Below are 16,194 nucleotides of genomic sequence, written 5' to 3'. Positions count from 1 at the left end.
TTGTTTTTTAAATGGTTAAGTTATTGTTTCAACTTGCATCATTAACTACCTTGGGCTCATTGAGGAAAGGCAGGCTATAACCATTTTGAATGAATGAATGATAGCAAAATGGAACACCCATGTTCAGAACCAGTGTACCTGACATAAGAACAGGTCAGTGGGAATAACTGGCTCCTGGAATAACTGGAATTGCTCAGCCACTGCAGGAGACAGAGTGGGCTAGGCAGAACTTTGGTCTGATTGAGCCAGGGCAGTATTTTCCTGTTCTTGCATTATATAGAAGCATCGATGGAAGATGCAGAGGTGGTTTTATGGCAGTGCGACCACTTCCCTCGCACTGGGCACCCAGTGCAGAGGGAGCCTGGTAAGCACTTGCTCAGCTAGGAGAAGGAGACGTGAGGGCTCTGACAGGGTCCTAGAGTCCTCTCACCTTCTCAAAGCCTAATTACTGCTTTGGGAAGGAGGTAGGAAGGCTCTAGGACCCTTCCAGAGCCCTCCTACCTCCTTCCCAAAGCCTGGCATGGCATGAGGGCTGGGGTGGCAAGTTTTGGCCTAGCTTAGGGCACCACAGTACCAAAGTCTGCCCAGGAAGATGCACATGTGGTTCTGTAGGTCATCATGCTATTTTACTCATTACTGGAGACAGAAGACAGGAAGATGCACCTCTATGCAGCACCTAAGTTACTGGTGAATTTGGAAGCATTTCCTGCCTGCGGTTGGTAAAGCACAGGGGGAGCACATGAGGACAAAGGACAAGAGAGCTTCTGTATTTTTAAGAACTGTTGTGTAGAGGAGGGCGTTTCGGTCGACACAGGCTTTCTTGCCGTCGCAGGATAAGCCGCTCCTGCTGAAAACACCCCCTTTTTTGCAACTAGTAACGACAAATACAGGAGCCCTGCCCTCCTCTGCATCTGCTCACCCTAGTAAAAGGAGTTTACTAATGGCCTACCTTTAACAAGATGGCACGAAAGGTTAAGTATTGCAAATGCAGAGCTCCATCCTGCAAAAACATATGCCCCTGCACAGCAGTACACCCTGCATGAGGTTGTTTGCCATTTTTATTGGACCTCAATAAATAGCTTGTTGCAGGTTTCAGCAGCCAGCCTTTTCTTTTAGGGTTGCCAACTATTGAACTGAACCCCCCCCCCGCCGGCCATAGCTGTTCCTTTACCAGCCATTTGATCAGCATCAATTAGCAGGTGAGGGCAGTTCTGTGCCATAAAAATCTTTGCCTGCTGATTGCTGCAGAATAAAAAGTCTTTTAAAGGGCCAGACCAATGATTTTGTGTTCTAGCCCATTAGGCTTCATGGTCTTATGGAGGATCCTTTCTCTTTAAAGAGCAACAGTGTATTACTTCTGCAGTGTTTGGGGGCCCTTCAGCTGAAGGGGGACATGGGTGTCTGCCCCAAAGTCCTTCCCTGAGATTCTATTTCTTTCTCTTTGTTGTGCAGAGTCATATTCCCCCCTCCTGTTGTGTACATGTTGTGGGGGGGGGGACTGTAAACTTCCTTCAGATGGCGCATGGATTTCTGTTGTGATGTAGAATGTTGCTGTGTGCAAATGGCATAGTGGCGCAGCTTCCCCTTCCTTGTCAGTTTTTGCAGCCCATGCTGATTCTTTATTTATTGACTCAGCTGTAAGCTCCACCGACTTAGAGTTAGCCTGTGCAGGACTGTACCCTTAAAGGTACAGGAGCAGGCGGAATGGGCAGACCAGGACAGCTTGAAGTCCCACTGTTTAGAAATGATTTATTCCACACATTCTGTGGCAGCAAAAATCTGGGCTGGCCACCTAGAGAACACGTGATAGGGATCCGCTCCCTGTGTGCTGTGTGGCTGTGTTGCGACATGCATGTTTGTAAACATGTACTGATCACGTACCACTTTGAGGCATTTATTTAATGCATCCTAGGCTAGAGCTAAATGCTGCAAAACAAACGACATTCCTAACCCTGGACTTGTTTGGTTATTGCTTTTATACCCCATCTATTTCCCCCCAAGGAGGTGATGCACATGGTTCTCCCCTCTTCATTTCATGCTCACAACAGCCCTATGAGATAGGTTAGGCGGAGAGGTGGTGACTGGCCCAAGGTGCCCCAGTGAGCTTCTTAGTAAGGTGGCAATTTGAACCCTGGTCTCCCAGGTCCTAGTCCAACACTCTAACTGCTGCACCAACACTGGCTGTCAAGTTTACCCCTGACCCCAGTGTGGGGACAACTGCTGGGTGAATGGGCAGATAGCATGAGGGTGCTTAATCCTTCTGCTGCCGCCCAGTTCTCCCTTCCCCCTCTCCTTGTGGCTTGCTTCTTCCCCCTTTTTTCTGACCAGCTAGATCTGAGCCTAGAAATATGCTTGGCCAGCGGTCAGGGATGATGGGAGTTATAGCACAGCAACATCCAGGCGACCGCTACCTCCTCACCCTGGATTAACATATCGTGTCACATAAGGTGTATGCCTAAACAGATAACGCATGAAGCAGACTTAAATACTGACATTGCATTTTAGGTACTGGTGCATCTGTGTTACTGGCTTAGTCTCTTGTTTTCCAGAACTTGTTTGTTTGCATTGACAGGAATTTACTCTCCTATAATTTGTTAGCAAAGTTAACTAGGCTGGAGTTTTACAGAGCACGTTGTGAATCAGGTTCTGTGCTCTGGTAGTAGCTAGTTAAGTGTACAGCCATGCTTTTTGAATTAAAAATATATTAACTTTTTCTTTTTATGAATAGGCCCCATAGTGTTCTGAGCTTTCCTGGTTTTCCCGCCCCCCTCCTCCCTGCTATTAAGTTTATATTTTATTCTGAATTGAAAAGAACATTGTGGTTGTCTTGACTACTAAAAAAGCTTATCCTACACACCGCTCAGAAGATGTGCATAATGCATCGGTTAAAACAGAAGAGGGGGGGGGGGAGAGAGAAAAGCGCAGAGCAAAGCTCTCACTCTGCTCCGCTTCTGGGACTCTCCAGCAACAAATCTTGAGGCAATTTCTGCTAGGATGCCGTCTGTTTAAGCAAAGCTAACTGGCTTGCCACATTGTTATGCATTCATGTGCTGTGTCGGTGATCATTTTCTCCAGGCACATTCACTTTGCAGGTTAAAAATAAAATTTAAAAAATAAAATCCCCCTTCTTGTTTCTCTTTCTTTCCAGGCGATAGTGTACGAAGGCCAAGACAAGAACCCAGAAATGTGCAGAGTTCTGCTCACCCATGAAATAATGTGCAGGTAAGAAAGCTCCTGTCACCATTTAATTAGCAAATACAAAATTAATTCCTGTCTCAAAAAAGAAAGCGGGGGGGGGGGGGATGAAAGTAGGTTGATCCTGTAACTATTTTGGATGAAAGCATCACTTTCTTTCCTTCCAAGAAGCCCAAAATAACACAGTTTTACGTCTGCAATTAGCAGCAAAGCCCCAGTCATCATACACATTTTCAATTATTTATTGGAGCTCAATCCTCAACAATGTATGAGAAGCTTCCGTTTAGACACTGTCGCCTTAATAGGCGCGGGAAATGTCTCCGCACCAAAAATGTTAGCATCTAAATTGCTGCCTTTCGAGGAGGAGTCATTATCCAGCAGAATCTCCCAGCAGTAAAATTGCCATGTTAGGCCGCTGGGATCACGATGGGCTTTCATTCAGCCGGACCGAAAGGCAGAGGATGTTGTCATCTTTTTATGGATTTACAGGTTTATTCTCAGCAGCGAGATGCCATTTCGGCTGCCTGGGAAGGGCGTTTTAGGGGGCCAGGGAAGGGAATATGGTCTGTGGTCAAGGTGATGATATCTGTAATGCAGACATAAGGCTTGGATGCCGCAAGGACTCTGGTGCTCGGGTTTACTATGGCTTCTTCGTTTCAATGGGACCATTCATAGGAGCAAATTTACACCCATTTCGAAGCCTCGGATAAGAGGCCATTGGCTCGACACAAGGTTTGTCCTTGTTTGGAAATATTTCCACATGTGTTTCTATCCAGGGCTGGCTTCTTTGGATCTGGCAGAATTAAGCAACAGCAACTCTACTGGGGCTATTTGGGAACTGATGGCAGCATCTTTTTTCTTCCTTAAAAAAAGAAATAAAGATGCGGGTCTTTTGCTTTTCCGATTCCATGAAGGATTGCATTAGGGTGCTGCCAGCTTTTGCACTGGGCTCCTGTGCCTGTCCCTTTAATGGCAGTTTGATTGGCAGCACTTAGCAGGTGAGTACGTTTAGCTGCAGGCCATGAAGAGCTCTGCTGCTGATGGTTGCTGCAGAACAAATCTCTGTTAAAGGGAATAGGAGAGGCCTTTTCTTTCCTAGACCATGTGACAAACTCTCAGCAAGATCCGTAAGCTCATGCTAATGGGCATGACCCTACAGTTTCAGTGAAGCCAGTGAGTATTTTTTAAAATAAATTTCAGGAATTTCTGTGCAGTGAAACACTGATGTAAGGAGGGAATCCTGGTGAAAAATGGCCCCAGAGCTCCCTTTCCTTTGATTGCTGTGTAGGAGAGGGAATTTCAGTAGAGATAAAGCTTGGATGACAAGCTCCAGCAACTGAAATTCCCTCTTCTATTTAAGGTGCAGGAAGCCTTTATTCTTTTTCACCTGGATACTCCACATTGAATAGTGGGAAAGTTCTCCAGATGACTATCAGAAACTCTGGTGTCAATTCTGAAAGAGTGTATTCTTGAAGGTCTCTAGGGGTTGTATTGAATGGATTTGTCCCATGAGTGCAAGTGCTTTCACCTGCAATATGGGTCTTCATTTCCCTCTCCTTTCTCTGCATCCTCCCAATCCACTCAGATGGTTGGGAGAACCTCCATCACAGATTGGGGGCAGGGTGGTTGGGGGAAGAGGAAGTCCTGTTAGTGCAAGTCATTCTTCCACTAACAAGACAACTTCATTGGATAAAAACCTAGGCTCCAAAAGTGAGACATGGGGATCATTTACAGTTTTACTTAGCTTTACTGTGCAGCAGGCAGAAATCCAACAGGTGAAGTTTCCCCATATCTCCATACAGGACAGCACACACGTGTTGAATTTCTGCCTGTTGTGCCACTGTTAAAATTGAGAGCTCCTTGAGGTGAGAACTGTTCTATTGAAGTGCATATAATGGGTCTAATTTGGAGAAAGTTCGAAACACCCATCTCGCAGGGGGGCGGGGCGGGGAAGGAACTTAACATTGTTTACATTTAAGCAGCACAAATTTCAGTCTGATTTCTCTGGGCTCCAACTATATCAGATAAGACGCTAACCACGCTTTATTGAAGATAGTGACAAAATTCCCCATGATTTCAGTGTGAACAGATGGCACTTGGAATTTTAACACCCACAAGACTTCCTTTCATTTATAGTGCCAACACACAGTAGTCTGTTCTCCTTAAATTATACTAAACTCTACATATTTACTTTAAATAAACCAAAAATGCAAAAATAACTAGATGTTAGCCAATTTTAATATCTGTGTCAGTAAATTACATGGCTGCCAATATACCTTGACATGAAAACAACATTCTAGGCCAAAATTTTGAATTTACTTGATGTAGTACTTGCATTGTTCTTAAATGTGCAATAGATCATTCAATTTCCCATGGCTTTACAAATGCATGAAGGCAGGCAGAAAAGGACATGTTGCTTGAAATAAGAGGGTAATACCCTGTTAAAATATTTCAGAGCCAATGTGAGCATTCGTGGATGTTGACCAAACTATAAAAGATGCTCTTTTTTCTATCTGGCTGCCTGATCTTAATGCACAAACCTCTGATTGGTTGTACTGATACCACACTTTTCAACAATAAGGAAGGTTTGGAGGGTGTGTGTTCCAGCCTTGGTTTCTCTACCACTCGCTTCCCTGCCTGCTATAAGTGGAACTTGGGATGTGCTGAATCTGCACCAGGGGTTCAAATGCAGCCTCAATTATAAGCATAAAATTAGAGTCTGTTCCCCATTAATCAGCCCAGCTAATTGCTATGCACTACCATTAGCCATATGGTGTGAAAGACAGCTTGCTCTCTCTAAGATGAAATTTCTTCATTCCAGACATGAAATAGTGAAGGCCCTGTGCTTCAGAATAGCTTGTTTTAGATATTTAATTCCCCAACAACTTTCAGCAGCGCCTTCGATCAAGGCTAACGGCACAATAAAACTTTGAGTTTATGTCACCAAAACCGAATATTTACAAAATGGAAGGGACTGTGTTGTGGAGGAAACAAAGGGCTCAGATGTAGAGGAGAAATCCTGGATGAGTGGAAACGGCAAAGAACTGAATTGAGATTACAAGCGGTTGCTTGTTTACTGCACAGGATTTCCAAGTATCTTGAAGAGATGGTTCTTTTGGTGATGATAAAAATAAGAATAATGCTGATGACAAGAATAGCTTCATAATTCATATTAGAGGAGAATCTTGCAAAGCTAATTTTTGTTAGTGGCCATTGTGCAAAGGAGATATCAAGGTGCAACCCCGACTTCTAAAGAGCATCATCCTCTTTTCACCATAGAAAATTTGTGTTATCGTCAGCTTGTGTTTACTTTTAAATGGCAGTTAATCAGACAGTTGTCTGGTTGCTTTCTGGCAAGCTTCGAGGTTGGCACAATTCAGGTTCTGGCCCTTTGTTACCATCCCTTGGAAGCAGCAGTAAAAAGGGCAGTCATGTGAATGGGCCCCAAGATCTGCAAGGGGCAGCTTCCTATACTGTACAGTGGTACCTCAGCTTAAGAACGTAATTCGCTCTGGAGGTCTGTTCTTAACCTGAAACTGTTCTTAACCTGAAGCACCACTTTAGTTAATGGGGCCTCCTGCTGCCGCTGCACGATTTCTGTTCTCATCCTGAAGCAAAGTTCTTAACCCGAGGTAATATTTCTGGGTTAGCGGAGTCTGTAACCTGAAGCATATGTAACCCGAGGTACCACTGTACTCTCAATGCAACACATTACAGGTTACAGTATTATTTTATTTTATTTTGGGGCTATCGTTCTCATGTTCTAACATAGTATAACCCAGATCATCATTAGCTTCTGAACAGGATGGTTCACCTCTGCTTTTTGTTCTGTGGTGGTTTCAAGACTGATCATTCTCAGAGCACTAAATGACCCCACACACATACACAGAACAAATACCTAGCATTTATACAGTATATGCCAAGCTTCACATTGTTCAGTGCAGAAATCCTTACACAACTGCTGGGTATGGCTGACTGATATTCTCACCATTATATAGATGGGGTGTGTGTGTGGCTACCCAGTGAATTTATGACTGATAAAGACATTTTATCCAGAGCCTTCCTGTGTCATTGCTCACTCTCTTAGGCATCAAATGAGACATGATGTGGGGTTTTTGTGATTGGCTCTCCAGTGCATATACCTCCACGATCCTTTTGATCATTCGATTTCAATTCCAGCATGGGGAACCTGTGGCCATTCAGATGTTGTTGGACTGAAGTTCCCACCCATCCCAGACAAAATGGCTAATGGTCAGGGAATATGGGAGTTGTAGTCCAGCCACAACCTGGAGGGCACCAGGTTCCTCACCCTTGCTTTAAGAATAAGAAGAAGAGTTTGGATTTGATATCCCGCTTTATCACTACCCGAAGGAGTCTCAAAGCGGCTAACAATCTCCTTTCCCTTCCTCCCCCACAAAAAACGCTCTGTGAGGTGAGTGAGGTTGAGAGACTTCGGAGAAGTGTGACTAGCCCAAGGTCACCCAGCAGCTACATGTGGAGGAGCGGAGACACGAACCCGGTTCAACAGATTATGACTCCACTGCTCTTAACCACTACACCACACTGGATCTTTAATGAGATCAGGGTTGTAGTGTACCATGACCCTGATTGAAATAGTCCTCCTGAAGCCATGGACAGGTGCCCATGTAGCTGACATTAGTTTCAAGCGTGTGTGATTTGGATCAGCCCTGTGCCTCACTGCACTACAGCCCCAGTCCAAATTAGACCCTCTCATGGCTGCTTTTAAAGAGGTGGGAAAACATCCAGCGATCCAGTCACAGATATTTCCTGCAAAACCTAGTTTGGTCTGCAGCTCTAGCTTTCTTAAAACAACAACAACCACAACCACCACAACAACTCTGAATCATCAAAATGAATTTGCTTTGAGTCGTATATTTATTGGCATGGTCCATATGTTGTTTTAAAAAACAACAACAAGCCAGTTTTAATGTAGGAGAAGCACTCTTTGTTTAAAGCTCACTCTCACAAAAGTTATGTTTATGAAAATCAATAAGAAATATATATAATGATCATGATGCAGCCAGAACAAAACAATTTTAAATCCTACTGATTTCAAGGGGAGAGAGAAACGCATGCTTAAAAAGAAAAATTAAGATTTGAAAATGCTTAACTGTGCCTTCATTATGACCTTATTTGTTCTGTTTATGTACCTACATATAAATTCATGCAATAATCAAAGTGGAACTTAGTTCTGAGAGGCCCAACTGCTCCGAGGAGACCCCAGGTTTCTAGGCATGGGTTTGGGATGAGGCATCAACAAGTGGAATGAGTGTGCTTATCACTCAAGTGAATAAAAATGCAATTCTTTTCAGATATGACTCATTGTGGGTCCCCGTGCGTTCTCCCTCTATTGCTAACTATTTTAATGTGTGCATTCCGCCCATCCCCTTATCGCTTACTAATTCCTCAGTAGTCTGGGTGGGGCCCTTAGTTTTCAACAGTCATTTAAAACTATTTTATGTCGATCACTTTTTAATCTTGCATTCATCTTGGAGAGGAGGTGAGGTCACATCTTTAATTAGTACTACTTCTTTGGAAGGGAGTGCTATTTGCAGGTTTTTTTTTAAAAAAAAAAGATATGAAAAATGTTTCTAGCAGTACATGAGTGTGGGGGTGTGGGGGAATATGACACGGTGGTGTGAAAATTGATAGACAGTCCTCAGATGCTGATATGTCTTAAAAGTTATTTTTTACAGAGCAGAGAACAAATCAACGGTTCTCGTTATATTTGGCGCAACCAAAACAATGCCAATTCCCCACAGGTGTGGAAATCCATTCATCTGTGAAAAAGTAAAAAAGTTTGAAGCCCTTTATAGCTGCTGTGAGCTTTCTGCCCTGTGCAAAGAGTTGTGTGTTCTTTCCCATTTTTATTTTCGTAAAACTGCTTAAACAGTCTGGTTTTGTAAAAGGCGCTTCTGTTATGCTTAGTGCCGTTTATCATTTTATTGCCAATCTTAGTGGGTCCCCATACATTATTCGCTATATTGTTGCACAGCACAAGCAAACCTTTGTCGCTCTCCCTGGAGAGCTATTTATATGGCACGGCACTTCCAAGAACTCTACTGGGGAAAAGAAGTCTATCTTCACACACAGTTGGTATAGGGTGAGCTTCTAGTGAGGGGCTGAATTCTGGCAAGATTCAAGTCACACATTGAATATTGCTGGTCCTCTTCACCCTTCACTTCCCTGCCTTCCTGAACCCTGGCCTCCCCTTTAGCATTTTTGATGGGAGGCCAAGAAGCCAACAGCATATACTGCTTGCATGTAAATTTCCTTCATCATATCAGTATCTGATCCCAAGTGCTTCTGTTCAATACTTCCCCTCACACACACATAGGGCACAGAGCAGCCCTGTCACAATAGCCATGTCATGTGAATAACACATGAGGAATGCTGCCCTAAGACATTTTGCTCCCTAAAGCAGAGTCCAAACCCCCCTGCTTTACCCTACTACGATTCTGTCATTCAGGTAGCAATTTGCCCCTTCCTCCATCCACCCTGATGGTGCCACTTAAAACAGGTTGCTTCACCCTGCTGTATGATTGGTCCAGCTTTGTGAATGTGCTAGGAAGTAGCGTGTGATTTAGTGAGGGTGAAGAGGGGGGTCTCCACATGATGGTTGTTGCCGTGAAGCACCCAGATCATAAAGTGGCTTGAAAATTTCTTTTAGGGGGAGGGGAATGCACAAAGTCTTATATTTGTATATTTAGGCATGCACAAGGACCAAGAGAAAGATACAGAAGGATGCATCTCTCTAACTTGAGGGCCTATAGCTTTGTTTGCCTTCCATGATTCCCTTTTAGGTATCCACAGACACCACAGACTTATTAAACATGGGGTTGAGGACAATGATAGTGTCTATAGCCAAAGCTCCCACCACCCCAGGCATTCCCATTTGCTCATGGGCAGCTTACTGGGCATTGGTATGGCCAACCACTCGGAAAGGTCTAGGCAGCCAGTTGATCTTCCCAATCCCAATATCCACCATGCAGGTGCACCATAGAGATAGGAAAAGGTTAAGAGCGATCCTCGCATGCACACTTCCTGGCTCTGCTCGCAAAGCAAGTCTTTGTACAGAGAGCAGGCACGTCCAGTTTTGTTTTGTTTTTTTAACTAAAAAAATGTCTAGAGGTACGTACTCTCATTTTCCTACTCATATTGAAATACTGCCCCTGAATGAGACCATATTTAGATTCACAAAATGTTTAAGGGTATGCGTACCCCTGCGCCCCCCAGAAAAAAAGCACTGGGCACGTCCATAGAGATTGGAAAAAGTAGAGAGTGATACTTGCATACACACTGTCTGGTTCTGTTTGCAAAATCCTGGCGTTTTGGCAAATTCAAAAAACTGAAATCCCCCCTCCCCCCAAAAGAGGACCTGTCTGGGAAAAAAAGGATGTATGGCAACCTTAATCTACTCAGAAGCAAGTCCCATTGAGCTCAGTGGGTCCTATTCCCAGGAAAGTGTGTGTGATATTTTAGCCTAAATTGCAGTGGAAGTAGAATATTTAAGAGCATGTATTATGATAACCTTTTTAAAAAATACTCCACAACTCTAGCAGGATATGTGGGCAATAATGCACGAAAGAATTACCGTATTTTTTGCACCATAACACTCACTTTTTTCCTCTTAAAAAGTAAGGGGAAATGTCTGTGCGTGTTATGGAGGGAATGCCTACGGGTGGCATGCCTGCGGATTTTCCTCCTCTAAAAACTACGTGCGTGTTATGGTCAGGTGTGTGTTATAGAGTGAAAAATACGGTAGTTATACCGGGGAAGGCTTAACTTGTCATGGTCTGGCTGGACACAGAGCAGTGGTGGGTGGGCTGCCATACGTCCAGGATTTCCCGGGCATTACTGGGATTTCAAAGGCAGAAGTTACATATGGGGGGAAATTCTGGAAGGCAGCAGTTTGTCCTATGGCAACCCTAGTGGTGGGAGGCACCAGCTGGTAAATCTCCAAGGGAACCCCTAGGGGAAGAAGGCCCAGAGCCAGGGGGAGTGGTGGTGGGACAACAATGGGTGCTCAGAGGGAGAAGAGGGAGCAGGTTGGGAATAGGAGATGTCGGAAGCAGAAGAGGCAACAGGGTTTGGCGAGCAGAAAGAGGCTGTGGCCGAGAGCAGTCCAGAAGAGGAGGCTGGAGAGGAGGGAGGCTCAAGAGGCCAGGTGGAGGCAGGCTGCTGAAGAAGCCAAGTTGTCTCCCCCTCCTGCTCTCTCCCAGAACACAGAGAGGAGTGAAGAGGGTGGAGCAAACAGAGACAAGACAAAGGAGGATCAGGATGCTGGGGAAGGACTGCGGGGGGAGGCGGAGACTGAGCTGTGGGAAAGTGGGGCGCTTCAGTCTTCACAACTGCCTCATTGGGGCAAGACCTACTCGGGAAGGGTTGCTGTTATCACTAGGCCTGCACTGTTTTGGTTCCTTTCATGGGCGTAGCCAGGATTTTTTTTGGGGGGGCAGGACTTTTGTTAGGGGGCAGAACCAATGTGATTAAGTATTTCTATTGTTTTACTTGCTCTATGGGTGGCAGCTGGGCCCCCCTTAGCTACGCCCATGGTTCCTTTGACTAAACAGTTAACTTCACCAGGTGTTTTCTTGCTGACCTGACTCCAGCTCCTGACACCTGTGGCTATTCAGGTGTTATTGGACTCGAAATTCCCAGTAGCCCCAGCCAGCATGGCCACCGACCTGCTCTGGTGTTTGTAATTTGTTTTATTTTTATTTTCTTACATTTATGCCCTTGTTTCTTCTGTCATGGACTCCAAGGCAGTGTACATGTGGCTTCCCAATAGTCACACATCCAGGCACTGACCAGAACAAATTATGCTTAACTTCAGCAAGGTGGTGCCCTCATGTGCCTTTGAACTGTACCATAGGATTTTAAATGTAAAGACCAATACATTTCTTGTTGGCAATTAGTTATGGTAACCAAAGAGGGTCAGGCAGAATTGGCTTCAGAGACAGATTTGGCTTAGGGTCTATGAATGCCGATCACTATTTTTGATCACAGGGCAGTCCTGTGCATTGAATCATGAGAGCCAACAAGAAATATGAAAATGCATCTCACTATTAAGAGATGATTATTTGAGATGTTGGTACGTTTTCCAGCACCAAGTGTCAAAGTAGAAATAGATCATGATCACACTTGTGTATTACCTGCTAATAAGGTGTAAATGCAAATTTCATGGCCATGTAGCATTTTTGTCTTTATTCCAAACAGGCATCCAGCATATTGAACGAAATATGGCGAGAGTGGTCTTAAATAATGCAACATGGAAAACATTACGAATTTCTTTTGCTTTCTGGATTCCAATCGTTCCCAAACCTTGCTGTCATGTTTACAAACAGCTGCAAAACAATTAGGTCTAGAAATGTTTTTTGTTTTTAAATGAGAAGCTGAGAGATTGAGGATTCTAACGTCTACAGAACGGGTGCATTCAAACAATCTCTTCTCCATAGGAGTTTTCTGCCTGCTCTCTTTCTAAACTTATCTATGGGACATCTCGAACCATTGCAACGTAGCTGGAGGTCATAATCATTATCTCAAGAAATCTTGCATTATTATCCCTAAAAAGTGGGATAACCCTCTTTCCCCCTTTTTATTTATTAATTGTTGTTGCTTGCCAGCTGTACAAGATGTTAGACCTAGTCATTAACCCATATGTGACCTTCTACATTCAACTGATTTCCAGACAGGGACAGAACAGTAACTCTAGCTGGCAATGTGAACCCTCCTGTATTTGTAATTATGATTTTAAGAGTGTAATGGCTGCACTAAATCCTCTCCCTTTTTGCTCTGTAGCCGCTGTTGTGACAAGAAAAGCTGCGGCAACAGAAATGAGACTCCTTCAGATCCAGTGATAATTGACAGGTAAGGGCTGCTATCCTTTTCCTTGAATTTATTCGAGCTATTTGTGGTGTGTGTGGTAGTTGGTTTTCTTTTTGTGGGGTGGGGGGACGACGACTCCTCATTATAATGAAACACCTGCCTTGTGTTGCTAATGGGCAAAGAGTGATGTGCGTCCGTGGGCGTAATTTTGTCGTTCATAGGGAATTAGTGATGCTATAAGGTTTTGATTTTTGTGGAAAGGCCATATGGAATGTAACTGTGAGTGGAGGCTCTGTGGAGCGTTCTGGTGCTAGTCTCTGATTCATGCTCCTAAAGGGGGACATTTTTCTCTGCAACTTTCTGCGCCTCGATTCACATGCTGTGCCTGGGAAGCTTCGGGAATATAAAATAATAATAGTTTGTGATTTATGAAATGTGGTTGGGTGCTTATAAATATTTAACTTTTTACTTTGAAAAATGTTTGAATCATTATCACTTTTTAGCTACAGTAGTTCCCTTGGATGCAATCTATCTAAATTGTAAGGTTTGTTTTATTTTATTTATGCATTAAGATATCTGAATACGAAAGATTCCTCTGCCCCCCCTTTCTCAACAACCCCCCACCCCCGGATTCCAGCTTGTTTTCTTTGGTTTGAGTGCAATTTTGATTGTATTGTCAGTTGATTAATTCATTTTGCCTGTCTTAATTATTACGGTTTCTAAACCGATCCAAATTACTAATCTGACATGACCGAATAAATCACTGTAGAACAATAAATTCGCTGGAGTTGTTCTGTGCAATTTGCACTCGGCAGACTTGCAAATTAGGCAGCGCTGTAGCCAAAGAGTCACTTTTACATTTTAATTATTTAAGCTCGTCATACAGAAACATGATAAACTGTTACGATGTCGCATTACTTTGTGAGAATTAAGTGACCACGCAAGGCTGATACTGTCCATTATCAGTTAAGAGAAGGAGTACTATATCATTGTGGTGTGGAACTCTTCCTCTTGCTTTGCTGCCTGAGTTAATGTTCGCAACGTTCAATTCATCCTCTTTGTTGGATTGCTCAGAAAGTGCCGTGTGACGTCGGAGCAAGGTGGCATTCTGTTACGCAGTGACTGGAAAGACATGATTGATAAGCCATTGTATTTATGTAGTTTTATGTCTTTGGTATGGCTTTTGAAACAAGAAGTTATGCTTTCATGGCAAATGTCTTTGCAAATTATTCCTGAGTTAGTTTACAGTACAGTAGCAGTGAATTTATATTGCATACTTGCATTGCTGAAGAGCGTTAGGTGAACACAGGAGAGCACAAAAGTAATTAATTAATGTGTCTGTTGTGTATTCAAGGTGTATTACAGTCTGATGGGGTATTAAAGATGGCACTTGCAGTTGCATGGAAAATATATGTCTCCTACATGGTTCTCAACAACGAGATAGTTACTGAACGTAAAATGTGTGTGGTTCTACCTACATATAGATGTGCTGGCTGTGGTTCATCTTAGGAATAAAACCATTGGCATTGACTGCATTTTGGACTAGCATATTTCAGCTTAGTAAGTCAAGAGACGAACAAGCATTTTGCCCATGCGTGAAGATCCTGTGTTCCTCCCTTCATATTGCAAGAAGTCAAATTGCAAAATCTATAATTAACCACAACTTCTCATTTTGTCTAAGCTGAGGAAAAAATGGTTATAAGCTTTGGAGCACGTGTGGGGTGCTAAAGTGACTTCAAACTGTGGTTTCATATTCTGGCATGTTTCAAAGCCATGGTTTCTTGGAAATGAATGATTGGCAAACTATGGTTAATTAGGTTTGCTGTTTTGCTTGTGTGGATAGGCAAAAGCTGTTCATCTCTTGACTTACTAAGCTGAAATCAGTCATCTGATCCAGGCACCCTCTTTTGCATATTGTTCCTCCTCTTAGTAGTTTTGGACAACTTGGGTCATACAGTACTTCACCAGCATTGCAGAACTTTGTGCTGAGGCAGATTAAAAGCTGGAATTTGGTTTGTGGAACTGGGCTCTATTAAACTTTGCCTCACCACACATTTTGAGTGTGAACTGGTTAATCTTTTAAAATTCTTCCCTCGGTTTTAAGTGGTGACTTTGATATGGAAGGTTGATATGACTGTGGTTTGAATAACATCTGATTTTGACCCGCTCCTTTGGGTTGCAGTGGCATAAGAAATTTGACTCAGCTGTGCTGTAATTAGCCTTCCCTGTGTTTTTGAAACAGGATTGAGTTACCTGGATCGCATTAGTGTGGCTTCTATTGTTGCCGCTTAGCATCTGTCCCAGTAGGGTACTTAAAACCTTTTTCTTGGCCAGGGCTAGTTCAAACAATTTAGGCAAAATAAAGTATGCGCTTTGTACAGCTAGTGGCTCTGGTGATGTTACTAGTGACATTTACCCTGTGCATATTATTTCCCTCTTGGCTTAGAAAAGCATGAAGCAATCTATATGAAGCCTGTGTTTTAAACAGAGTACTTTACAAATTGTTTTAACATTAAAAAGCCGTCACGAGCTGGAACATATGTTGAGTTGCACTCTGCTGTCACTCTGGCGTGCATAAAATTGTAAGCTATTATGCCAATTGATATGCAAAACCATATTTAGCTATTTTTTATTTGCAAGTGATCCTTCGCGGGACACATTTGGGAAGAGGCAGAGGGTTTGCAAAGATGTTCTCTGATGCCTAGCAGACTGCTCAGTCTTGCATTTGACCTGTATTAATAGAATGGGCACCTTAAATGCTACATTTAAGTAGGCAAGGATCACATTTAAATCATAGACATGTTTCCTTATGAGGATTACTGCCTCTTTGCTATATCTGCAGAATACGGTTTTTCAAATGTCTGATCAAGAAGGATACTTATGATTTTTACACATACACTCTAAATGATATTAGAGCATGTCTGGAAAATTTTGAGTGACAGTAGCCACATGTGAGTATTGACAATTCTGGACAATTGCGAATCTCTGAAAATTCAAAGATACACTGGTGAATATAGGCAGCTTAAAAGCGATTACATTTGTGTGTTATGAAAAGTGGGGATATATGACACATGTAAAACCTTTGTACCTACAGAGTTGTATAACATGCTCTTTTGCCTCCAATTATCATTTATATTCATTTATAATAGT

At 43.1% G+C, this 16,194-nt stretch overlaps 1 protein-coding gene across 9 annotated transcripts in view; it reads left to right on the top strand.

Moving 5' to 3' along the window:
• Window positions 1–16,194, top strand: part of EBF1 (EBF transcription factor 1) — a 372,029-nt gene that overhangs the window by 17,330 nt on the left and 338,505 nt on the right. For all 9 annotated transcript variants that reach the window (XM_053377135.1, XM_053377131.1, XM_053377134.1 and 6 more), the window contains exons 5-6: window positions 3,149–3,222; window positions 13,018–13,086. In XM_053377135.1, the coding sequence (XP_053233110.1) occupies window positions 3,149–3,222; window positions 13,018–13,086 (143 nt within the window). The remainder of the gene's footprint in view (window positions 1–3,148; window positions 3,223–13,017; window positions 13,087–16,194) is intronic.

Source organism: Podarcis raffonei, chromosome 2 (genome assembly GCF_027172205.1).
Source record: "Podarcis raffonei isolate rPodRaf1 chromosome 2, rPodRaf1.pri, whole genome shotgun sequence".
Classification (NCBI taxonomy): domain Eukaryota; kingdom Metazoa; phylum Chordata; class Lepidosauria; order Squamata; family Lacertidae; genus Podarcis; species Podarcis raffonei.
This window is presented reverse-complemented; position numbering and strand designations above follow the sequence as displayed.